This window comes from Vigna unguiculata, chromosome 6 (assembly GCF_004118075.2).
Source record: "Vigna unguiculata cultivar IT97K-499-35 chromosome 6, ASM411807v1, whole genome shotgun sequence".
NCBI lineage: Eukaryota > Viridiplantae > Streptophyta > Magnoliopsida > Fabales > Fabaceae > Vigna > Vigna unguiculata.
The window spans coordinates 17691258-17717937 of NC_040284.1; the positions used below are offsets into that span (position 1 = coordinate 17691258).

Consider the following 26680-nt stretch of genomic DNA (forward strand, 5'->3'; position numbering starts at 1 on the left):
TTTTGTTATACAAAGTACATTGTCGAAATGAACGAGTTGATCTTGGACAACCACCATGCAAGGATTGGAGATACACCAATCAAATGGTGTTTTCACATGGATAATACGCTACTAATTTGCAACCCTCTTATGTTAGAGTTGGTGAAGCATTGGTTTTCTGTTAACAATTCATTTCTTATCATGCAACGATCGGTTCATTTAACCATATCTGACATTTGTAGGTGTTTAGGATTGGGTGTAGGTGGAATAGACGTTGAATTTGATAGAAATGTTTGTGGTAGTATGTGTTCACTTTTGAGTGGTAAATTGATAACAATTGATAATATTATTGACAAGATGAAATCTTTGGTAGGCAGTGAGGTTGTGTGACATCCCATTTAAATAGATTGATCTATTAAATAAAACATCCCATATTCATAATAATAGAGAACAAAGCAACTGATGAAAAACCATAGTCAAGGAGTGCACTTTTACAGTCATCCATAAGAGTACTTGAAAGGGGTTCTTAGGCATACAACCATACCATAGCCAAAACAGAATCAACAAGGTTCAGAGTTAAGCAAAAGAAAAGCTCCTAGAGCTAGGAATTACAAAGGCACTAGGGCCATAGAATGCTCCTGAGAGGCACACAAACAGATCCCCTAAGCTGCGCCACTGCCACCACCAGGCCTACTCCCAGAATTTCCTCCATCTGCTCCAACCAAGGGTGATCATCGCAAAAGAGAAAAACATAACAAGAACATAAACAGAAATGCAAGGGTAAGCTAGCGTATTAAGAATTTTATCATGGTATAACAGACAAGTACTTAAACAGTCCAAACATCCAACACCGTAGGCACAGAGAATCATGTTATAGCAAACAAGCAGGACCCTATGACTCAATTATCCGGATACATATGCTAAGATCGGATTCACTGGACACTTGCACTTGTGGTGGCCTCTACTGCTCTGCAGAGCCATTGTCAATGGGTTTCACCCTACCACACACAAGGTTAGCCTTTAAACGTCTAAGGCCATTATCCTGCCAGAGACTAGGGCCTCCCGCCACTCTCACCACTTGGGTCAGTTTGCTCTACCTGAGACTCACTGACCCATTAGAGTTTTGGGATGCGGTCCTAACTTGAATCCATATCTTAACATATACACTACACACCACCATGGGGTCTCTCCACGAGATTCATGGAATTACGCCTATCACACACCAAATTCATGTCTCTTATAACACAACCACCACCTTTATTTCATACATCCAATTCTCATGCAAGTTCTCATCCAAATCCATGTGTTACTCATGCCAACATACCAACTTTTAGTTCATAAGATTCAAGCAACCATATATATTCACATGCTTTAGGTTTTGAAAAAAAAGGTAAGTAAATAAATCACACAATTCACCCATCAAACAAAGAGAAAAACAAATTGAAGCCACCCGCTGCAGTAGCCTTGCTCAAGCTAGGAGTCGTCGCCCAGACGAGAGAAGTTGTCTCGCTCAGGCGACAGGCTCTCGCTTAGGCGAGCCTACAACAGTGGGTCTTGGAAAGTTTCACGATCCCTCGCTTAGGCAAGGCTGTCTCGCCTGAGCGAGCTGGCCTGTCGCTCAAAACGCAGCCCCTCACCTGGGCGAGTGCTCGAGGCAGAACTATTCTTGCCTAGGCGAGATGAGCTCGCTTGGGCGAGAATATCAGTTCTCCCCCACTATTCCACGCATGCAAGGCAGAAAAAGACATAGAGCAACTTCTAGAATGTAAGCCAATCATTCACACATGATTAATATACCATTCAAGTAACCAAAACCCAGAATAACTTGCAAGCATACACAAATAAATTTAGAACTTGAAAACCTAGCTCCCTTTACCTCTGTTTTGAGTACCAAAAGCAACCAGACCCTAACTAAGGGGGATATCGCAACTCCAGGAGCTAGAGTAGAGCTGAAACATGAAGATCCATACAAAACGAGGTTAGGAATCTTAACCCTAACTTGACCAACGTGCTCAACAGTAAAAAGGGGTGAAGAAATGGACGAAAACTCTAGAGCTCGACTTACCAGGAGGTACAAGATGGGTTTTGCTAGCTTGGAGACGAGAGAAGATCGTGTGCCCTAGCAGAGCTCTAGTTGGAGAACATATGAGGAATAGAAGGTTGTTTTCTGAAAATGAGACAGACAGCAAAGTTTAGGGGCTAGCAAGGGTATTGGGTCCCCTAGAAGGGCTGGTCTTGGGCCTACGAAGAGGCCAGGCCCAAACACACAAAACTGAAAATGGGGCTTACAGGTTGACGATGTGAAAAATGTATGTCATTTGTATATTTTTGTTTGTTTTGCCGTACTTTATTTTCCAAGGAATTCCAAAAACGTGTGTAATATTCCTTGTAGTATTTTAGACAATATAGACAATTTATCGAAATACAATTGGACGAAAGCAGTTCATAGTTATTTGGTTAAGAGCATTGGTCGTGCATTTTTTGCACTAGGTCAACGTAAGATGTGCCTAAGCGGTTCAGCTGCAGTGCTGCAAGTAAGCATTTGAATTATATATGTTGATATGTAATTTCCTTGTATGTATAATCATTTAATGAACGTTGTGTTTTGTTGTAGTTATGTGCGGTTGAACGACTCGGTTTATGTGGCCCACATAGAGAGGTTGTTTTTCCAAGAATACTAAGTTAACCGGATGTTAACTTGAAGTCAAGAAGCATTGAGATGATTTTTCTAGACAACCAAGTAATGAATATGAACTGGTCAAAGAAATTAATTTTTGGTTATGGTTATGACTTATTAACATTACTCTTTAATGTGTTGTGTGATTAAGATCATTTGGGATTACCGTTTGACAATAGAGGATTTTGGCAATGAATTGATTTGGGCATCATTGACTCTTAGTGAGGATTATGAGTGTAAACATGCAGATGAAGATGACACGTCAGTTTCTAAGAAAGATTTGTTAAAAAGGTTGAAAAGGCATAGAAAAAGCATACGCAAGATGAAGAAGCTCATTTCATTCTTGCATGAAAATATTATGTCTACATCTAATGCAGCAGAGGGAGATGATGGTGAAGAGGCAGGCGCAGAATGTGGTGTACTTGAAGAAGCGCATTTCATTCTTGCATGAAAATATTATGTCCATATTAATATTAGTATATTTTTAATACTATGTAATTTTTTTAATTTGTATTTTGTTTCTCAAATAAATGGTCAAATATTGGGAACCTCTGAGTGTTATGGTTTTGGTCTAGGGAAGAAGGTTGATAACTTGGTAATAATAGATAGGCTAAAATCGTGTATTCTAGCTTATGCTGCTGTGACATTTAAGTAACCATTGACTCTATGTGTAGGTTGTTCTTTTTGCTGCAAGCACCATGATGTATTTGAATGACGTCTGTTTGGGCATGTTAAGATGATTGCTTTCAATCATTTATATGCAGTAAATTTTGTACATTAATTTTTTACCAATTTCGACAAAAGTTAATACTATATTGTGTTATTATTGTAGACCCATGTCCTTCACGACTCTCGCAAGATGAAGGTTAACAAACGTTAATAAACATTGAATGATTATCAGAGCTACTATCGTCTAAGACTATTTATGTTACAAGACATCTTGACTACAAATTTTGTGGGATTCATTGACTTAGATGTGTTTTAATAGTATTAATTTTGTTTGCGTTCATAGTTGCGGATTTTGATATTATTTTTAATATAGTTGTTTGTCCCAATTGTTCATGACAATCATTGGTGGTGCTATGTTGTGAAGTGTGATTCAAAACAGTTTTTTGTGTTAGATTCATTTGGCCATTCAAGAAAGGACCGCAAAAAGATAAACAATGTTGTTATAAGTATTTAAGGTTAACCATGCATTTATTACAAAACAAATTTGCATGTGTATGTGACGAATTGTTTTTGTTGAACTTGATAGACACATAATATGGAAATGTTATTTGGGATGTTGATGAATTATAAGGATGACTCAAAGCCAAAGTTTAAAGTGCAAAACGAAAAAACTTCAATTGAGCCAAACTTGTAAGTTGTTTAAGTAATAACTTTCATAAACATATAATTAAATTAATATTTATTGTCTAATCATTGGTTTTTAATGGTTTCGTAGATATGATTGTGGTGTGATAGTTTTAAAGATGATGGACATTTGGGACGATTCCAAAAAAAATGATGGGAATAGCATGCTTGCTTATACCAATGTAAGTTCCATATTGTTAGATGTAGTTACCTGTTATTGATGTTTAACAATAATTTTTGAATGTTTTTGGTAAATGTTTGAGTTCATCATAATTTATTGTGTAGGAACAACTTCAACATATCAGGAAGTAGTACATCTGTCAATGGGTACTGGATATAGACAACACCGAACGACAAAAAGTTCTTGAAGACTATGAATTAATCATCACAAGTTAGATGTTGCTTTGTACACTTGTTTGCCACGTACATAGCTAAATATCATTTTAACATCAACTATTCCACCACATAATAACTTCCTACATTGACTATCTACATCATCGTCACTTAGATCAATTTTTTTTCCCAATACTCGAAGATCCAACCCTAAACAAACATCTAACAAATTAAATTCAACTACTTCCCTACCAACAACAAAACAACCCCACCTTTCAACCCATTTATAACATAAGATAGATAAAAAATTCTGACTTATCTTCACCGAATGGTTTAAGGACATCAACCACCAAAGCGGTGTGCCTGCAATTGACTCTTTTTGTTTCACACTTAATTTATCATTCAAAGTTCCAACATATTTCACTTTGCAAGAATGCTGGAAAGACATCTGTGTAAACCAAAATATTGTTAAATCATACAAAATGTCCATCGACAAAGGAATTTCAAACAAAAAACCAAGCATACCTTCACATCCTCACTCAAAGGTCCATCGTTATGGTGTTTAGTACCCATAACCAATTATTGAAACGAAACGATTTAAGTTTCACAAATCAAACCAAGAACATCACCCCCGATTGTTCGTAAACAACACCCACCACTCCAAACAGGATTTCAACAACAAATACACAAAATTTATAATCAGATCTAAAACAATAGCAACCTTGGAATGAAATAACGACAATGCGCACAAGGTTGGAGAAAACTTCAATTTCTAAGTTTCTTCAACAACAGAAACCCTAGGCTCTTTTGAGAACTTCCTGTCCAACAAAGATTTCAACTTTGATACAAGTGTTAGATGATGGAAACCTTTCCCCCGATTCTTCTTCACAAATTTGCATTTATAAGCGTTAAGAACCCTTTCAAATGACCCACCACACATGCGACCTTTCACTAAAAATTCACAAAAACATTTATGTATTCAATTAACAGATAAATATATGGTGTTAAAATAACGTTTTCGATCTTATAAACCGTTGTTAAAACTCTTATGTGTGATATACCTGAAACAATCATTAAAATTTCTGGAAACAATAATGTTTCCTATTTTTTTTTTTTTTCAAAACACACAATTCAAAGGATCTTCTGTGCATTATAAAACAAAAGTAATTTTTTTTATTTCAATAATGCATAAAAATATTTAATGAAGTCCAGAAGCAACTAGGGGTTGGAGGAAGGAGGTGGCTCACTTTTCACTTCTCTATGCTCTAAAACATACTGAAATCAAATATGCACTACCACAGCCACACTGACATTCTTGAACTGAGATAACAAATGACTAAACAAAACCACCCAACAACACAACCACCCCTCTGAAACAAACATAAAAATGCAATTTTCCTCTTCCATGTTTTCCCTCTCAAAATCCAACTTCTCTCCGGTTCGCCCCACCCTCTCTCCGGTTCGCTGCGGCATCCGCGAGCTCCGCCAACGAATCCACACCGTCCAGACCACTCAAAAGATCACCGAAGCTATGAAGCTCGTCGCCGCCGCTAGGGTCCGCCGCGCTCAGGAGGCCGTCGTCAACGGTCGCCCCTTCTCCTCAAACCTCGCAGCAATGCTGAACGACATCACCCAGCGCCTCAAATACGACGACGTTTCCACCCCGCTCACCGATGCCAGACCCGTCAAGACAGTGGCCCTCGTTGTTTTCACCGGCGACCGTGGTCTCTGCGGCGGTTTCAACAAGTGCGTAATAAAAAAAGCCGTCACGCGAATCGAGGAGCTGAAGAAACTCAACCTGGGGTGCGTTGTCATAAGCGTCGGCAAAAAGGGTAACTCGTTTTTCACTCACAACTGCGAAAAGAAATATCCTTTTGTTAAAGTCGACAGCTTTATCGAAATTGGAGGTTTTCCCACCGCAAAGGAGGCTCAGGTCATAGCTGATGATGTTTTCTCATTGTTTGTTAGTGAGGAGGTGGATAAAGTTGAGCTTGTGTACACTAGGTTTGTTTCACTGGTTAGGTTTGAACCTGTGGTTCAGACTTTGCTGCCTTTGGGGGAGGTTTATGATGTGAAAGATGATGTTTTTAGGTTGAGTTCTAAGGAGGGGAAATTGGCTGTGGAGAGGGATGTTGTGAGGTTGGGGAAAGAGGGTGAGGTGTTTTCCCCTCTTATGGAGTTTGAGCAGGATCCTGTTCTCATTCTTGATGCCATGTTGCCTCTTTATTTGAATAGTCAGATTTTGAGGGGGTTGCAAGAGTCTCTGGCTAGTGAACTTGCTGCTAGGATGGGGGCCATGGCTTCTGCCACCGATAACGCGGTTGAATTGAGTAAAAGACTTTCGGTTGAATACAACAGGGAGCGGCAGGCGAAGATCACAGGGGAGTTGCTGGAGATTGTGGCTGGAGCCGAGGCTCTAACATCAATTGACATATGAATGTGACTTGGTTTTCATTTTCCTTCCATGGGGGATCAGTTGTTGGAGCTGAGGTACTAACACTATTGACTGATGAGTGAGACTTGGTTTTTGTTTCCCTTATCATTGTGTGGTGTTGAGCACTAGCTTTGGATCCTTTCTAGATGCATTTGGATCAGCCTCAATTTGAGTAGTTGAATTTTTCATTGTATAACAATCAGGGAGAAGAGAATTGGATTTATAGTAGAGATTTCAGATGGAGATAAGTCTTTCAGGAGAGGCACCATATGAGAAGCATGAGATATGATATGAGCATTCTTCAAGATTTCTCTCTGTTTGAGATGTTGATCAGACATCACTCTTTCTCTCCTCAGTGATTGTTGAGTAATGACAAACTTAACAGCTTAGATCTCAGTTGGATGGAATCCAGTTGGAGAGGACCCAAACTAAAATGCTATTGAGTATAGTTCCTAACTTTATGAAACTAAGTCTTGAAATTTGTAAAATGTTGGAAAGTGTTATTCACTTTAGTCTTGTGCCAATGAAAGTGGTAGAGAAAAAGGAGTGGGAACGATACTTGCAAGCTGAAACATCCGCGAAACTAGGCATTGAAATGAGTTTTGTAAAGTTAGGATTAAAGTGAATAATGCTTTCAATTTGCATGCTAAAGTGAGGGTTTGCACAGTACGGAGTTGAAGAGTTTCCAACTTCACTAATAGAGTCTTAAAAGTTGATCGAGAAATCATGTGGAGAGTTTTGACCCGTGTCCAAAAAAGCGCATTGCTTTCCTTTAACATCTTATCATTGTAGTTGCTTGCTTCTTGGTTTTGTAAATCAAGAGTTAAAACTTTGATTTAAAGAAAACTCACAGGATCAAATCAAAGAAATCTCAAACTCTGCTTATTTCTGGTTTGAAGAAAACTTGAGTGATCAGAGCATAACCTTACCCCCCTCAACTTTCTAATATTTGTTGCCATGCATATCAAAAGAAACTCGGTATAAAGCTACTTTCCCTGTTTGAATTATTGATGGAATTAAAGTACGTATATGAAATTGATTCATGCATCAGAATGGTGCTGACAGGAAAAGCTAAATATTTTCCATGAAGTAAAGTCTCTGAGGCCTATAATTGATGAATAGGAATATAGGGTACCTTGAGATGACAAGATCTTCACGCGTGCTTCAGTAATGTCTGAATGTCTATATCAACCTATACTTGACCCACATTCCTGGGTTTTGGTTTGTAACCTGGAACTGTAGATTGCACTTCTACTACAATTTGACCTTTGAGGTACACCTTAGATTTGGAGGGGTTATAGGCCACGTGCTGTGGAAGTAATAGCACATGTATGTCTGAAAAAAAATAAGAAAAATGAAAGTAATGTACTTGTTAACACAATTACTGAAATCTGTCTGAAATTATAAATTTGTTGGGGATGTAACTTCATTATTAAGTTTCATTCATGTTCTTATAAAATCTAATATAAGAATTTGGTTTGTTTATCTACTAAATCTTATTTATTAAATACTGATGAGAAAATTAACTGCATATAGTTCAGTACTTGAATGATTTATTATGTATAGGTATGCAATATTGACAGATAATTCCTTATCAACAGGTTGTTATTTTATCTTTAAAAATAAATGGCCCCCTTTAGAAGATGATGATAAAAAGAATCCTATTTGCATGACAATGAATTTGGTGGGCCAAATTAACTGGTAGTTATACTCGTGTGAAAGAAACAGTAATGAATGAAAGTTGCAGTCTTTATTGAGTACATAGTATTTACTCAATCAAAGTTCTTACTGTGCAGGTTTTTATCAAACCAAAGGTTGAAACAATATTCTGAGGAAACTTCGGAAGAACACAGTGAAATAAGTTAAAAAGGGTTTATAAAAAAAGTTACAAGTTATCAGAACACCATATTCACTAACATTAGATATTCCTACATGGATTATTCCAAGGACCACAACAAGAAGCATAATTTTACACTTCTTAGTTAACTTTCTTGGATCTTCAATGAGGACAACTGAGAAACACAATTCAGATTTCACAACCGATGAACATTCTTTAGCTGCATTAGAATAATGTTGACTTTTCTTTATGTTTCCAAACCCACTCATAATAATTCATGCAGCATTAATGGTTGGAAAAAGAAAGGGTGAAAAACAATACTAACACTGGTTGGTTCACTGCACATGGATTATAATACTATATATATATATATATATATATATATACATGTATGTATATATATCTATCAGCCTCCGCCAAAATTGACTCGCCTTAAACAAATCTATCTTTCTCATCATCTATTCAAAATGTCTAATGTATGGTTTCATCAGTAAAAACTATGGCCTCTATCTTGTCATATGCATGACTCACAATTTTCTTATCAATCCATGATAAGGACATTTTCTTTCTCACTTTTATTCTCCTTAGCAGAAAATTATGTTTCGGACTCCATCAAACACTAAATGAAAATCTGATCATTGGATTAAAATAGTGTTGGACACTTCCATCAGCAAACAATGACAGTTTATAGTTTTTAAAAGTTTTTTTAGAGTTTCAGTATCAGAAATATAGTTTTTTTATACTGAAAAAAAACTCTTCTAGTATTGTATTCAAAGAGATTATATGAATGAAAATGATATTGGTATCTCTTCAAGAATATTTTGCTTTAAAGAAGGAAATTGAAGGTTGAAATATCTGTATCTTATTCCACAATAGACAAATCTCAAAGAAAAATTGTTGAGTTCAAGTAGATAGGCTATAATTCAGAGGGTGGCTCCAGAAATCAGGCTGTGATGTCTGTGTCCCATTCCATTATATGCACATCCTTTCAATAATGGTTAACAACATTGCATTGTATTGTAGTCACAAATCCCTATGCATGATTTTCATTAACTTAACACCAACTTGCACCAAAAAGTGAGAATAGAATAAACCCATATGGCTCATGTTTTCTAATCTTGCTATAAAGTTCAATAAGATCACAAAAGAAAAAGTTTCCCACCTTTGTTTACACCAATACCAAACCAAATCAACCTTAACATGATTATTTTAAGAATGCTTTAAGGTGAGATAATTAAGTGCCACAACAATAACACTACTTGTTTGGTCCCATGTTATTCACTTTTACAGTCGCCACACTGTTCTAATTTTGTTGAAATTATTAATTGGTTCTGACCTACACCACTTGTTCATAGTTCTCACTAATCTAGATCTAACATTGCATGTTGCATAGAGATTGATTATCACTTAACTGTTAATATTGCATGTTAAATAGAGATTATTATCTCTTAACTGTTAATATTGCTTGAGAATTCATGTAATATGATTTTAGTTTAATTAAAGATTTTTGCATTTGCGTCTTTAGTCTGGAAAATGATACTTTGACTCTCATTCTTATCCTTTATTCTTTAACGTAATATAAAGTAGGTTATTGATTAATGTATCACTGTCTTTCTTATAACTTTTTACAAGAATTAATGATTCATACTAAGTAACGTCAGAAAATATAAAATAAGAGTCAAAAATATAATTTTTTCTTTTACTGTAGGCATACTGAAAATCTATTAGAATAATAGAAAATATATGCAATCCTAAAAGATGATTCTGATTAACCTTTTGAAAATTTCTTACTTTTCAGATTCTTTAGACATAATTATTCTCACTTTGAATCTTAACGTACAAGGACTTTCGTAATTTTAAAAATATTAAAATATATTTAATTTGAATTATTTTACTTTTTCAAATATTTTTTTTAAATTTGTCGAGTTTTTATTTTTTTATTTAAGTAAAATATATTTCAATTATTATCAAACATAAAAATGATTTTAATATAAAATTAAAAAATGTAAGTGAATGATGTTCTTAATCGACTAGCATCCATCGAACAATAGTATCATTAACGTTGACTTAAAAAAACTTTAGTTAATAATAGTTAAAAACAGTATCAGTTTACATTCATAAAAAAAATAACCTCAAGAATATTATCATAAAATAACTAGTATGAATATCAATTAAAAAGATATAATTTATATTTATAAAAAAAATTCAATTAAGGAACTATGATTGACATCGACCACAAAAAAAAATCTGTCAGTGTTGATTAGAAAAACTCTAATTATATAAGAAAAATATAATTTTGATTTATGTTGGTGTAAAATATTTCTAATTGACATATGCTTAAAAGTAATCCTTAATTTACGTTACAACTAAAATATCTTTAGTTAACACCAACAAATGAAAAAACCATGCTCAAAATGCATGTCGGTGGATAAATAACAATAAATGAGAAAATAACGAAAGAAAAATAATTAATATCAATAGACTTTAGTATGAATGAATCCCCAATCAACATCAATTGAAATATAATGTTTGAAATTAGATTGCTGAATCTAGTGATGTCAATGGGGGCGCATTGTATGATAAGAATAGTATCTTTTCATATCTTATCTATGAATAAATATTTGTTCTGTATACGTTCTTAATATTTACGGGTACATACAAATATTTACTACAAAATAAAAATAAATATTTAACATTATATTTTCATAATAAATTTAAATAAAATATAATACATAAATTCATAAATTTCAAACAAATCTAAATAATTCATTTAAATAATGTTGAATAACAATTTACAAAGAAATAGAATTTTTTTAAAACCAATTAATAAAAAATAACACATTCAAAATCAATTATTAATATTTTAATAATATTTTTTTATTTAATTTAAATTAGAGTATAGCGAGTATGGATATCTACAAGTATGAATATTATGATAGATGTACTTGTCCCGTTAATATATGGATATAGAAAGTACCCATATATATTACTCGCAGATATCCATTTACAATATACATTTATTAACTGTTGTGGTTTTATCCGTAATACGATATTTCTACCAAAAACAAACAAAAAATGAAAGGATTTTGAAATACGTAAATATGAAAAATTTTAATTTCTTATTTTTAAGTTAAGTTTAAAATTTTATATTTTAAATTATTTCGTTAATTTCTATTTTTTTTTATTTAAACAACTCTGTATCTAAATAACATATTTCACCGAAAGATAAATAAAATAAATTCTTTATAAATACCACAATCTCTTTTTTTTTTCCTTTCGTTACACGTATCACATTCGTTGAATGTTAACTAATTGATGCATGTGGGTCACGTTGTTGTTCACAAGGAACTTCCAGGAAGGACACCATTAGGTGTCAAATAACATACAAAAACTCGTTTTTATTTTATTTTATATTTTATCTTTGTTTCTCAAAATATTTTTTGAAACTTGAAAAAAAAGTTGAACTAAATAAAAAACGATTACATCAAAATTTGAAATGTAAACTGAAGTCATGAAGACAGAAATCTTAGGACACATGTCCCTTGAACTTAGGATCCTCGTGTGTTTTTCCTTACGTATGAATCACAAAGTTAAAATCCAAGACCACATGTTCGAGGATTCTAGGCCACTTCGAACCAGTGCCACACAAGTTGGTGACTTGGTGTTTTTGTTTTTAATATTGTCAGATCCTTGTTTCTGCCACATCACAGAATTTTCCGTGTGTCAATTTTCTTTCTCTCTTTCTGTACTATCACAATATGCTTGCTTTGGTTATTATTAATATCATATCATAATAATAATAATAATAATTATTATCGATGGTGGTATCTTCCTCCACTTGTTACACCACATAAACAAATCGAAGTGCAGAAAAAAACAAAACATGATTGTGTGCCTATTTATTTACATGCTTATTTGTTTATAATACAAATGCATAGCATTTGTATTCTTTCGTTGAAAACTTTGACACTTTGTCTGCGTCTCTGACAGTAACCATTCTTTATCTATTAGCCGTCCATTCACAGCGCAATGGATGTACATTTGCCATCATTTCAATGTTCATCACTTTTACCGTTTCTTACTGCAAATGAATTCACAGTTTTTCACCCTTTGGTGCTGCATGAAAAACCAATATGCTGCATAAAAAAACTACTCAAATTGTGTGTGGTCATGGAAAGTGGGCTTGTGAAAGATATAAATGGAAAGGAAAAGGAAACCTGAGTCCTGGGATTGCCACAAGAAAAAGGTAAAGACACAAACTTTTTTTTTTTAATGTTGTTGTTATTGAGATGACTAAGAACAACTAAGCATCCACTACTATTGAGGACTATGTCACATGAAATTCAACATCTCTTGTTCCTTTCCTCTATTTTGCATTAAAGATTCCATGAGATGCAATTTCAGATAAAGTGAGTAAAAGGGTTTTACTGCTCCTCTTTATCTTTCATTGTCAAAAGTTAGTCCTCTCAGCTCTCAAGAGTTAAATACATGGATAGATTCATCAATTAGAGGATCCATAGGGGCAGAACCAGAACTAAGCTCTGTCTTATTCTTGCCCCTTCGGGTCTTGTTGCTGTTGTTCAGTTTTTGTGGGGTGCCCTTCTGCTACATAAAATCTATATACACTCCTTCAATCAATAGAGGTAATTAACAAAATGTTACAAATTTTTGTCTACCTCAAAATTCTGATATCAGAATCAAAAGGGACTCATCTCTAATTTCAACTTCTCTATATATATGTTTTCAATATTTCAGGGAAGAACAAAAGGTAAAGCCTGCTCTCTAGATCTTCTGAGAAAGGTATACTATTGTTTACCTTAATGGAATATCATATCAAAACATGCTTTTAAGATATTTGTATGAATGCTTCAATGAGTCTCTCTCTCTGTTCTCTTCTCTTCTCTTCTCTTCTCTTCTCTTCCCTTCTCAACTTTCAAATTCCTTTCTTTTTTTCTTTCTTTCATTCTTTGAAACTTTATTAAGCAATCATGGAAGTGATTTGGACCATGTAGGAAGTGATTGATGGAGGATAATAACTATAACAGGCAGAGGAGTGGAATATGGAGATGCTTGAGAGATGGAGACTTTGAAGAAGAGGAAGTTTGGGCTGTTTTCAAGGAAAGACCTGATTACAACAATATTTCTGGTGTTCACAAGCCAAAGGAAAAAGGGTCTTCTCCTCTTGCTGTTCCAAGGACTCTTCCAAGTGCTGCAAGGATGATTCCAAGGACTAGTAGTGGCAATAGCAGTGCCAGTTCCTCTCATGAAGCCAAGGTTCTTCAGCAATCAGCACCTCTCAACATTCCTGACTGGTCACAGATTTATAGGAACAAGCCAAACAACACCCCCAACAGTGTTTCAAAGTTTGGTGGCTATGGTGATTTCTACCATTCTGGTGAAGGTGATGATGATGGTGAGGGTATTGGTAATTATGGTGGAGGGTACAGTGATGATGAGGAAGAAGAAGATGATGAGTATGACACAAAGCTCCCTCCACATGAGTTTATTGCAAGAAGGCTTGCAAGGAGTCAGATATCCTCTTTTTCAGTTTTTGAAGGTGTTGGAAGGACCCTCAAGGGTAGGGATCTCAGCAAAGTGAGGAATGCTGTTCTCACCAAAACTGGTTTCCTTGAATCATTGTGAAAGAGGTTTCCTTGAACCAAATTTGTTATGTATAGAGGGGTAGCCAGTGGTTGGTTAGTTCTTGAGATTGTGTGATGTTGTGTATGGAAGATTCATTGAGGCTTTTACCATGAAAAAAACAATGATTCAACTTGGTTCTGGTGGCAATTGAAACTGGCTTATGTCAAACTTATGGTGTGTCTGGTATAAAGCCAGCCATTAATCATTTTCAAGAACATAAGTGTTTTTAAGACCAATGTCATTTACATTTCCAAGTTTTTCACTAAATCTTTAACAAATAAAAAATCTAATGAGTTTGTTTCTTTAACATTAACTTTAAAATTTGCACCTACTTATATGAATTCTCTTTTTTTTATCAGAGTTTTTATATATATTTTCCTTCTCTTGTATCTCACTTTTGCTCTACCTTTCTTTTTATCTTCTCTGTTTTCTATAACATAATTTATCACATCTACAACTTTTTATCTCTTTTTTCTTTATCTCTCTGTTCATTCCACCACACATTCTCAAAATGGGGTGTGTTGAACTTTTCCCAAATGAAATCAAATCCAAACACTTGTTTGTGCACTCTTTTCAAAGAGTGTGCTAAGAATAATCTTGTCCAAATCTTTGACACCCATTACATAATGTTTACCATTACTATTTCTTTTTGTGTTACAGGACATGATTGAACAAGAAGAATGTTAATATACTCTATGACACCTTTTTAACAGAGTCTCTATCATCAGTTAAAAATACTAAAAATAATTTTTGTACATATTAATTTGTACTAAACAAATTTTTGTGTGTAGTGACTGAGCTCTTTATGACATAAACTATTGATTGAAAAATAAAAAAAATAAAAAAGTAATGGGTATTTCCAAAACAATTAACAAAAGAAAACACAACAATAATGATATGAGTCAAATTCATATAAATGATTGAAATTACTTTTCTTATAAAATATTAAGAAAATGAATTTAGAAATAACATAATAATGTGGTTAGTGACAAAGAGTTCAAATTCTCGGTCCAAGTCCAAATCCAAATATTATTACAAGTGGAGTTTAAGTTTAATTCAATTTATTAAACTGATTTATAAAATGAAGTTTGTATTCCACTTATATATTATGAATTTTTCTTATCTCTAATTGATGTGAGACTTTTTGAGAGTTAAGAGTTAAGATACATGAGTTACGAAGAATTATAAATAAATTTGAAGTGTGATGTAAAGTTTAAACTCTAGTAAATCCAAGTTAGACGAAGAAGGCATGAGAAAGTTGGAAGATAATTTAAGTTGATGGGTTATAGTTCTACAATTATTGAATTATACATATTGTGGGAAATTGAGAGAGACACGGCACCAACTTGGTATCTTTAAATTATTTATGAAAAGAAGAAAGGTTTTAAAATATTATGCAATGATATGTGATAAGGGAGGGATAGAAAAGAGTGAGTTGTCTCTATCAACTCCAAATGTTGATCTCCAAAAAGAGAAAGATCAATCCCAAAGAAGCTACGTATAGAGTTGGCTTTCTTTACACTTTCTCAAATTTAATGATGTTCTATCTCTTACACCTAGGCATTGTGTATGCATTATTGACTTTCCCATCTTCAAAATTAGTGCCCATTAATTCAATGTCTAAAGAGTTTTTAATCTCAAAGCCACATACTTTTGACATTGAGTTATAGACAATCTTTTCTTAAAAATGTTATATATTTTTTAGTTTTTTTTTTCTTTTAGAATCGGACAATATATCTATCAAATAAATTTTTTGTTATGATAGACGTTTTAATACAAGATAGTATAAGTGAATTTTAACTCTAATATAACTATATAAAATCGATTTATAATATAAAATTTGTACTAACTTATATTTTGTATTTTAATATATATTTTTCTTATTTTAACTCTTCAAAATATATGTAAATTTAATTTTAATTTTTAAAAGTTATCGAAAGTCATAAAAAAATTAAAAAATATAAATAAGAACAATTTCTATCTTACAATATGATTTTGTAAATTTAAATATTTTACTTTTTAATATAATATCAATATTTTAAATGATTTTGTCACATGTTATCACAGTGTTATTACATCATCCACAATTATGTTACGAACTATTAGAAGAAGAAAAATTGTATAAAGATGTTGTAAATTTTATGTTGTTATTTCGTGTTGTCGTTTTGAAAGAGTACAATTTTTTTGTTTAGGTTATAACATAGTACATATCTGCTTGATTACACGTCTTTCAAAATTTGATACGCATAATTTTTGATGATATAAGCATGTTTTGGTAACAAATACACACTAATATTATTTTTATAAAAGAGCAATTTTTTATCCTCAAAAGAGACGAAACTTATCTTATCACATATGCATATGCTATATGGTAGGTAAAAAATTAAAAGAATATTTAAAATTATTTAAAAAATAAACGTAGGATTATTTCGGCGTCTTTATAATATAAAATAAAAAGTGGTTCTATTTTTAATTGACTACTAAATTTATGATTACTAATAATAGCGTCATTTATATTATATCGAAAAATCGTTGACGATGAAGAAATTGCTATGAGCAATCAATGTCCAAATTTCCATCAAATGATAAGTTTTCTGGAATTTACTTCCAGCAGCCAAAACTTAGTTTTTGCTAATTTGGTCTACGAGTAAGACGCGACATTATCTACAATTTAATTTAATGTGTTTGAATGAAGTTAGGTTTAAGTAAGTGACCGAAATTCTATATACCTTTTCTATTTAATTAAGTTTTAAGTAATTTATACATTTAAATATTGTTGATTTAAATATTGTTGATATAGCTTTTATTAAAAAATAATTTTATTGAATATTGAAAATATTTTTATAATTTAAATAAATTTTAAGTCTTTTGTAAATTTAAGGATTTTTCAATTGAGTTGAATTATCGATAAGATGACATAGTTCTTATATTTTCATCATTTATCTTATTTGTCTTCATTTATTATAATTGTGAACTTGTGATAAAAAATAATATTGTTATTAACATGTGTTAGGTTTATAAGGAGGGGATATCACTAGTAGAACTGTTAAAATGGGTTAGAATCCGCGAGCCAACCCAGCTCACCACGGGTTTAGGTCGGGTTGAGTTGAAATTTTTTTACAAATTTTAACATGGGTTGATTTTTGACCCGACTCATCCGGGTTGAACCCGTGGTGAACCGGGTTAGCTCACCAACCCGCAAACAAAAGGGTCACACAAGTGTTGTTTTTTATTTTTTTTATTAAGTTGAACTTTACATTTGGGTCATGTTAGGTTATTTTTTTATCCAACACAAATAATTTTTTTTTTTTTTGTTTTGGTTTGTATTTGGATTGTATTAAAGTTTATTTAGATTTTAATTAGAATTACAATTTAGTTTTGACCGAAAAAAATAAAAAAAATATATTTCGCTAAAAAGTGAGCCGGGTTGGGTTGACTCACTAAATCATCAACCCGTAGTGGGTCGAGCCGGGTCGGGCTAGGTTACCCATTTTGACAGCTCTAATCACTGGGGAGATATAACACCAATGAAACCTGAGCCCAACCTTTATGGGTCTTTATTCTTATATAGTGTTTTACTTTTTCATTTTTGGTCAATGTGAGACTTAGACTCACTTGGATTCCTAACAACAAGTGTATTTTGTTGCTTTCAAAAAAACACATGGATATTGAAATGATCATGTTTCCCAATGACTTTTACATCATCACCTATAATGATTAAGGTTGTTATTAATATAATGATAAAGATAATTCATTGTTAATTAACATATTTTTAGCAATAATAGTAAATTATTATTTTATCTTAACCATACTATCACTTTATTTACAATAAGATCTCACAATTTTAATCATTAACACAATTTTGTTTTTTTGCTTTTCTAAGTTTGATTTAGACCGGATGTAGATTCAGGAGACATAAATTTAAGTTTTTTGGAATAATAGACATAAATTTATGTCTGCTTAATATAGGAGGGCCAAACATAAATTTTGGCGTTCTACAATGGAGATCTTCAAATCAATTGCGGACCATTCCATTCATATCTAGAACCTCTTTTCATCAATCATTCACACAATCACACTATGATAGTAATAAGAGGCACACAACCTTTATCCTCATGCACAGAATCAACACATAACACACTCTAAGATCAACCTCCCAACCTCTAGTGGCACCTTCATTCACACTCACCAATCATCACAATAACAACAAACCCAATATCACAAGGATGCCTCCATTTTCTCTGTTGCTCTCGACCTTCAACTCTAATCTCTCCATTATCCTTCACCATAGACTCATCTTCTTTCATTAGAACAAAAAACATAACAGAACCATATGACTCTAGCCCCATTTTCTTCCTTTTCTTCACCTTCACTTCACCATTCATATGCATAACCCCTCCTTGAGACCTAATACTCATCCTCCATATCTTCCTTTCCAACATTACCCATTGTTTTTTGGTAAATCTAGTTTCCCTCACTATTTTGACACAAAGGGTTCACAAACTAGATGACACTAACACTACGTCATTTTTTACTTTAGACCACACTAAGCTAGCCCAGATGTATACAATTATTATCTAAACATAAAGAAGGCCACAAATATATTAGTGTGGCTTAAAACTACTAAGGGCCTCATTTTATAAATTGTTGGTTATTTAGGCAACACTTTTTTAAATGTCCATAGAAAATGTGGACAAAACAATAAAATTTTGGTCTCTTCATGTTGGGTATTGAGCTCCCTTCCTATGTGGAGAAAAGATCCAAAACTTGAGAAGCTCATGTCTCACTTAACCTAGTGGAGAGGAGGCTATAAAATAAATAGAGAGGCAGAACAATAGAGTCAGAACACACTAAAAACCCTAACACATAGAAGGAGAGTTAAAGGAAAATTTTGCTCACGTTTTTCACATAGCTACCCCCGTAAAATCGGCGCTACGGATTCGTTCACCGTTGGATCGGGCTGAAATTTGTACAGCAGGTTCGGAACTCATTGTTCTTCATTCTGACCGGTCGGATGGTTAATACGAGGTCTGAGTTTGGAGATATTAATTTCGTACTGCAGTAGTGATTTTATAGGTTTTTCTTCTCTTGTTCTTCTCTATTTGAAAGCTTTGTTGCTTTGTTATTTGGTTGGGTGTTGGCACTAATTTGTGTTATTGATTGAGACTTTTTTGTACTCTTGTTGATCATAGTGGAGCTATTTCTTTGGTCTGGACGACTTTTTACCCTTGATTTGAGGGGTTTTATTTGTACTTTTGGTGATTTATTATTGTGCTATTTGATTGTTACTCCTCATAGATTCTTGCAAGTTAGGGGAAATTATATCCGCTGCATTCTCTGGTATATTGTTTGTGTTGTTGTTTTCCCCATCACTTCATAATGTTGTTTCCTTCTTAGTTATACTATACACTATGAATCTTCTTCATAGCTATAGATTAGACAACATTGACATGACAACAACTGAACAACCATTGTGTAAAATAGGAATAAGGCACAAGTTTTTTTTATTGTTGGTTATTTAGTGAGTTTTATTTGCCTTAAACTTAGATAACATAAAAAAAATGTTACCTATTAATTTTAAGCAATACGGTAGAAGATGTTGATGTAATAGGTAACAATTGTTAAAATGTGGATAATTTAGACCATATTTTTAAAATTGTGGTAATTTAGTTTTAAATATTTTTAAATTACCATCATGTGACCCAATAATACTTAAATTGTTATAAGGTACATCAAATGTCTCGTGGAGGAGGGTAGGTAGGCGAAATCACAATCAAACAATGACACTTAGGTTGCTACAATCTTAAGTACAAAGAGTTCCATCCTATCTATTAGCTATAACTTTTGGCTCAGTGTTAAATGCTCAGTCCAACAATTGGTATCAAAGCCAAAGTCACAAGTTTGATTCTCAATGAGACAATTCTTGAGGGAGAGATAAGGTAAATTTTTGTTACTTTAGGCAACATTTTCAAGTTGTTTAAACTAAAAAAATCGTGTAGTGCAGTTCTCCCAAATATCACCTCCATTCCATTGTACCATCTTATTCTTTCCTAATTTATCTCTACATGTATAACAAAAACAGAGAGAAATACAACACAATACCACACTTTAGAACAAGAAACAAAGAGAAGAGGAGTAAGGGGATAGTGCGGTCAGTGCCACCAGTGCCTTTAGTTACGATGAAGTGGTGAATGGCAGTGACATCGAGTGTCGATGACGAGGCACTGCAAAAAAAGCTAGACGATCTCGCAATAAAAAAAATATATTTTAAAGTTCGTGTTCTATAATAAAGATCTTTAAATAGTCTGCAATATGTACAAAACAAAGAGAAACGTAAGAGGAATGAGCAAGAGTTCCATATTAAACGAAGAAAAAACAAAGAAAACTCATCGATAGAGGTTGCGAGGCTCATATGGGGTTGTTCGCATGTTGATGTGAAGAAGAAAGTGAAAATGAAAGTGGCGCCAGAGTTATATTAAAGGTTTTCCATTTGAGGCCCTCTGGTTAGAAGTAAACCCTTATGATCAAACAAAAATTTTGAAATTTATGTCTAACCATAAGGTTTCAAACATAAATTGACATTTGACCATAAGGGGTCATACGTAAATCTTGACAACTTATTTATAAAAATATCACATGCATTTTTCACCTATAATATTCATTGGTCAGACTTAATCACTAGACATAATATCCTCATTTTGTGCTAGTGAATATATGAAAATAGGTGAGTAATAATAACTATATATTTAGTTTAAAAAAATTACACAAAAGATTTAATTGAAAAATAATTTTTTGTATTAATAAATGAAAATAGGTGAGTAATAATAACTATATATTTAGTTTAAAAAAATTACACAAAAGATTTAATTGAAAAATAATTTTTTGTATTAATAATTCATCTTAAAATATTTAAATTTATAAGGGATAAAATTTAATAAGATTTTTTCATTTAAGTATTTTAAAATTTAATTTTGTTGGTAATGAATAACTTTATAATTACTTTTTTATCTTGTATCTCTAACTCATAAATCAAATAATTTTTTCTTCAATTTTTTTTATAATGATACTATGACTCACATCTTTTATTATATGACGTGATTTAATGTGGATCATTGGTTAATGTACCATTATCTTTTATTCCTAAAGAATCAATAACTCACGTTAAGTCAAGTTAGAAAATAAAAAATATGAATAAAAAAATAGAATCAAAATGATTTTTCATTTTTTTTTAACTTGCACGTCAACTTATTCTTAGATGAGAAGAAGAGATATAAACATAAAATTAAAGAAACACACGATTTTATTGATAAAAAAATAAAATAAAAAAAACTTAAATGTAAATAAAAAATATTTTAAATAATTTTTTAGTACAAACGTAACATTAAATTTATAAGATATTTAAAATTTTATTGAACTTAACTTTTATATTAAAGATGTTCTAAACTTTAGCTGGTGAGCTTAAAAATCTTTCTCCTTGAAGTAAGCAGATATTTCACTTTTTAACGTATAAAAATGGGAAGCAAAATTTATTTAATTTCAAGGATTAATGCTTACTATTCTGTAACAGCAAATCAAATTCAAATTAAGAAATTACTGTGATATTTGTTCGTGAGGAGATAGTATTTAATGACATTATGGTAGGATAATCTTAATATTTCATTAATATAACTAGTGATATTTGTTCGTGAGGAGATAATATTTCATTAATCTTAATATTTCAAAAAATAAATTTAAAATATATTAAATCATTGTACTAAAATAAATTATAAAAAAAATCATAATAATAAAATCACTATTATAACCCAAAAACTGTGAAAACCTAAACATTATGTAATCTTTAACGTAACAAAGTGATAGGATATAACAATATTAATAGTGCATGGGACATTTTGGATGCTCCAACCTTTTAGAGTTGTGTATATACATAGTTATATCCCTGTAAAAGGGAATGTCAATAAGAGATAGCATCAATTCAAAAACTGTCCTTTTCATACCTTCACAAAAATCGTTCAAACAAAATGTTTTTCCCATACATAGTTTCTTGTCTCATGTTGTGCCTTTTTAATCATTTTTCTTTTATGAAGTTCTTCATCTTCTCATAACTGTTTTCACTATTTTTCTCTGTGGATAATTAGCATTTTTCTGGTAGTTATAATGAATTGCATTAAGTTTTGACAACCGCAAACATACAACATATATCTTAATTTAATTACGATTTTTTGTTGATTTTTTTTATATAATCTTTTATTGAACATTAATAATATATTGATGTTGGTATTATATAAATCTTTTTCAAAACACTAAAATTAATATTCATAAGTGTATTTCAAAGATATAATAGAGAAATAATAATAAAAAATTCAATAAAGAATCTAAATTAATCTAATTACCAAACCCTCTTATACTACTAGATGAGTTATGATAAAATTTTAATGGTAAAGTTTTAATTTCAAGTCTAATGAAATATTATTATTAACATTACGATATCTTCTCTGAAAAATTTATATTTAAACCATTCATAATCTCAATTCATAAATAATGAGATTATTAATTCTTGTTTATCTTGATTCTTAAATGATGTTAGAATAATGAAAGGAAAATTATACTCTGACTTCTAATTTTTGACTTTCATTTTTTATTAATATTTCTGATGTGACTTAGTGTGAGTCAATTCTTTCAAAGAAAAAAAATAATGGTATATAAAAAAAATAAAAATTAAAAAATAAGAGTGATAATATTATTGTTCATAATGAAAGTACCAAAAATGCTAAAAAAATAAATGTATATATAATAACAAAATGAAGATATAGAAATATAAATAAGACAAATGCATGTATGTATATAATAATAACAAAAATATGAAGATATTAAAATATAAATGACTAAACCAGTTTGTTATTATTCTAAAGCCAATTTATATTATTTTGATTTTCTTAATTTAATTTAATTAGCATTAAGGTTTGATTTAATTTTGTTAGTTTTTTTTATAACCCCGACGTTTATATAACTAAGAAATAATTATATGCCATGATTATAGAACTTCATCGATAAACCTAAATAAAATAACTGCTGCAATTAATATACAGAGAATGAACTACTAATCTAATTAATGGATACCATTTTGATATACACGAAACTTGTTGATTAACATTATGCATATATATATATATATAGCTTCCAAAATTATCTTAGCAGAGACCAGGCAAATTGTCCCAAGGGTAACAACCTTGGTTTTCGTTATGGTTTGTGGTGTTGGTGAGAGGAAACAACGAAGCCACGGGCTTCAAATCAACTCCAAAATTGTCATCTATCATGCCACTACCACAGGGTTGCACATTCGATCCTTCAGGAACGCCATTGTTGAGCCACTCATGGCCCTGTGTGTTGGAAGATGTAAGCAACGACGACAACTCCTCATTCGTGAACTTGCTCAAATCAGGTGCCTCTTCCTTCGCTTTTCCTGCTGCATGCATAAACATTCAAATGGAATCAGTGATCAAATTTTCAAAACTTTGAGCACAGTTCATCAAATGTTTGATAATAACAAAAATGAAACGAACCTGATGCAGAAGAAGGCCAGAAAAGAGAGCTAGATGGAAAGTCCTCGAAGCTTTGGCATGCATCGAAGATATCGTTTCCCTCGTTTAAACTCAAGTGGGGTCGTTTCTTTGAGTTCTGACCCGAAGCCAGAGCCTGAGCCTCCAAGAGAAGACCCCCCAGGAGGCCGCTGCTGGTTTGGAAAGAAGGGTCGTTGAAATCAATGTCTTGGTCTTGGGGTGGTTTGTAGAACTGGGTTGAAGGGAGATCGAACTTGGGTTGGAAGGAGGAGGAAGAAGAAATGGGTCGGTCAGATTCGAACAAAGAGGGTTGAAGAAACGGAGAGAAGCCTGAAGAAACCGGGAATCTGAATCCATCAAGATGAGGGAACTGGGTTGTGAGAGGAAGGTCAGGGAGAGGGTTGTAGCTTGAAGAGGCACGGTAGCGTTTGAAGCGAAGAGGGTTGCATAGGAGTGGTTCTGGTCTTTGGAAGGTGAAGGGGAGAGAGGAGGGTGAAGAGGAGGAGAGTGGAAGGGGTGACTGGTCTAAGAAACTGAAAGGTGAAGAATTGGTGAAGGGATGTCTCTGTTGGAGAGGGGAATGTTGAGGTGCAGTTGGAGATAGAGGTTGTTGTTGTTGGTGTTGTTGTTGTTCTTGATGATGATAGTTTTGTTTGAAGAACTCAAAGTTTGTGAGAGTGTTATTAGGGTTTGGAGAAGGATTTGGTGCTGTGGAACAATGGTGATCATTCTCGTCTGAATAGAGAGGGAGACCTTGTCTTTGTCGACGTTTGATCCTTGTGTTCCAATAGTTCTTGATCTCATTGTCTGTTCTCCCAGGCATCTAAGTGGCAGCAGCAACCAAAGAAACAGAGTTCAAAATCTGGTTTTCTTTACTATATTAGTGCAAGGATCACTGTGTCCAAATGCATGTCATAATCATGATAACCATAGTTTTTTATGAAAAACTAAAATAAAGAAGATAAAGAAAATGCATACCAGAGCAGCCATTCTGGCCCATTTGTTGCCAAATTGTGAATGGAGTTCAACGATGAGTTTTTCTTCCTCAGAAGAGAAAGCACCTTTTTTCAAATTGGGCCTCAAATGGTTGGCCCATCTAAGCCTACAACTCTTGCCACACCTATTCAACCCTGTGTTCCTCTGCACTGCATTCCAATTCCCTTCACCATGTTTTGTCACATAATCTATGAGAACAGCATCTTCTGCAGCTGTCCAAGGACCTTTCTTCAGAGCCACCTCCTCCACTTTGCCACCACTTTCACCACCACCGCCGCCACCAAATTCATTGCCACCAAAGACCGCCAACAACCCATTTTCACCATTGGCAACATCGTTGCTGTTTGCCATATCCTCCATCAAGCTCCTTCACCTTCCAAAACTTGGAAAATCAAACAAGTTACTTCAACTTCCCCCTCTTGCTATCTGTTTAGCCTCTGCAATTCTCTGTCCATAAGCCAAATGCTTAATCTATCTCCACGTGCTCTATGCATGCATGTTATGCGATAAACTGTATATTAAAGTGAGTGTGTATACAGGTTAATTAATTCCTAAGCTCCAAATAAACCACTCTACAAAAAGAGAGGGTAGGAGCTAGGAACTGGTTTGTGGCGGCGGCGGCGGCGAAGGGTGGCAGAGGTTGTCGTTTTGGTTGGTGGCCGAGATTGTTGTTTTGGCGTAAAGTGAATGAGGGTGCTTGGTTCCAGTGGATTTTGAAGGGACCGAAATTAAGAGGGAATGCTAAAATTTAGGTTCCTAGAAACTCTCAGAGCCAATGGTTCTTGGTAGCCCTTGCTGTCATCTAAGCTTGTAACAACTCAGTTTGCTGCTATGTGGAGATTGAACAGAAGGGACAAGCATTAAGGGAAACACTTGGTGCTCAAAAATAGAAAATCCATCACACTAAGAGAATGAACATGAATTTGCATGGAAAAATATGTGGCATGAGTTGTGACTATAATTTGTTACATCCTAGATTGCATGAAACCGAGTTGGAACATGTTGATTATAGAAGTCTTTTGAAACACGTCATGCATGGGAAGTATATATATGTGTTGGACGTGTTTATACCTAGATTATTATACAAATATTGATTCGTTGTTTGAATTAATTAAAGAAGTATAACTTAAATATGATGTTAAAAATATTGTTTTATTGATTTATGTCCCAGGCAAAATCATAACAAGAAACTGAAATTAATTTTATATACTGTGAAAAACCCACCCACGTTTATTATACGCCGGAGATGTTATTTTTCTTTTATGACAATAAAAAAGAATAAATTTTAATTTAATTATTAAAATAAATATAAATAATTTTTAGAATTTTCTTATAGATGATTTTTATTTATTTTATAATTTATATTTTTACTATAAATAATTATTTTAGTTTAAAAAATATGAAAACGGTTAAATTTAAAAAGTTATGACTTAAAAAATAGAACTCGTCTGATAATTATTTTAATTTTAAAAAATAACTATTTTTGTAAAATTGATAACAAAATGTGTAATTATATATTGTTGTAACAAATATTTATAAGAGAAAAATGTAATAGTTTATATGTATTATTTAATATATCTAAAAGTAAAACTTCACTTACCTGGCCTAACCTGTGATCAAGCTCCGAATCACCACAATCAGCGCAAGGAATTCTCAAGCGGTTAAGAAAGTATGGATGAATTTTTGTGAGAAAAGAAAAGTGATCAAATGATCGTTTTTCATGTGATAACATGTATTTAAAGATTTTTTAAATTTGTTAATATAAAATATAATAACAAAAATGTAGTAACAGATAAATGAATTTTTTTATATCATAATTAAATTAAATTATATTATATATATATATATATATATATATATATATATATATA

The 26680-nt window shown here is 32.6% G+C and overlaps 3 protein-coding genes across 4 annotated transcripts; 2 read left to right on the plus strand and 1 right to left on the minus strand.

The window, feature by feature from the left end:
• The first annotated feature begins 5569 nt into the window (after window positions 1-5569).
• Window positions 5570-6848, plus strand: LOC114188966 (ATP synthase gamma chain, chloroplastic-like). Its single transcript, XM_028077651.1, has one exon. It carries the CDS (start codon window positions 5730-5732, stop codon window positions 6777-6779), a length of 1050 nt encoding a protein of 349 aa, XP_027933452.1. The 5' UTR covers window positions 5570-5729; the 3' UTR covers window positions 6780-6848.
• Window positions 6849-12683: 5835 nt separating this feature from the next.
• LOC114188714 lies at window positions 12684-14486 on the plus strand. 2 transcript variants are annotated; one of them, XM_028077336.1, is made up of 3 exons: window positions 12684-13256; window positions 13369-13381; window positions 13626-14486. In XM_028077336.1, the coding sequence occupies exon 3, from the start codon at window positions 13636-13638 to the stop codon at window positions 14254-14256; it is 621 nt and encodes a 206-aa protein (XP_027933137.1). In that variant the 5' UTR covers window positions 12684-13256; window positions 13369-13381; window positions 13626-13635; the 3' UTR covers window positions 14257-14486. The 2 variants fall into 2 exon arrangements, with proteins under 2 accessions (XP_027933137.1, XP_027933136.1); XM_028077335.1 differs by having other exon boundaries at window positions 12709-13256; window positions 13369-13413.
• Window positions 14487-23444: 8958 nt separating this feature from the next.
• Window positions 23445-25160, minus strand: LOC114188481 (protein ODORANT1). Its single transcript, XM_028077053.1, has 3 exons — window positions 24792-25160; window positions 23817-24636; window positions 23445-23716 (listed from the first exon to the last, which is right to left on the minus strand). Exons 1-3 carry the CDS (start codon window positions 25158-25160, stop codon window positions 23445-23447), a joined length of 1461 nt encoding a protein of 486 aa, XP_027932854.1.
• Between the last annotated feature and the right edge of the window lie 1520 nt (window positions 25161-26680).

Excerpts from the sequence above, each read along its gene's own strand:
- LOC114188966 (XM_028077651.1), top strand. The coding sequence starts at position 5,730 with ATGCAATTTTCCTCTTCCATGTTTTCCCTCTCAAAATCCAACTTCTCT.
- LOC114188714 (XM_028077336.1), top strand. The coding sequence starts at position 13,636 with ATGGAGGATAATAACTATAACAGGCAGAGGAGTGGAATATGGAGATGC.
- LOC114188481 (XM_028077053.1), bottom strand. The coding sequence starts at position 25,160 with ATGGCAAACAGCAACGATGTTGCCAATGGTGAAAATGGGTTGTTGGCG. Across the intron at positions 24,637-24,791 it reads GGGCCAGAATGGCTGCTCTG|ATGCCTGGGAGAACAGACAA; the intron begins GTATGCATTTTC and ends GCTGCCACTTAG. Across the intron at positions 23,717-23,816 it reads CTGGCCTTCTTCTGCATCAG|GAAAAGCGAAGGAAGAGGCA; the intron begins GTTCGTTTCATT and ends TGCATGCAGCAG.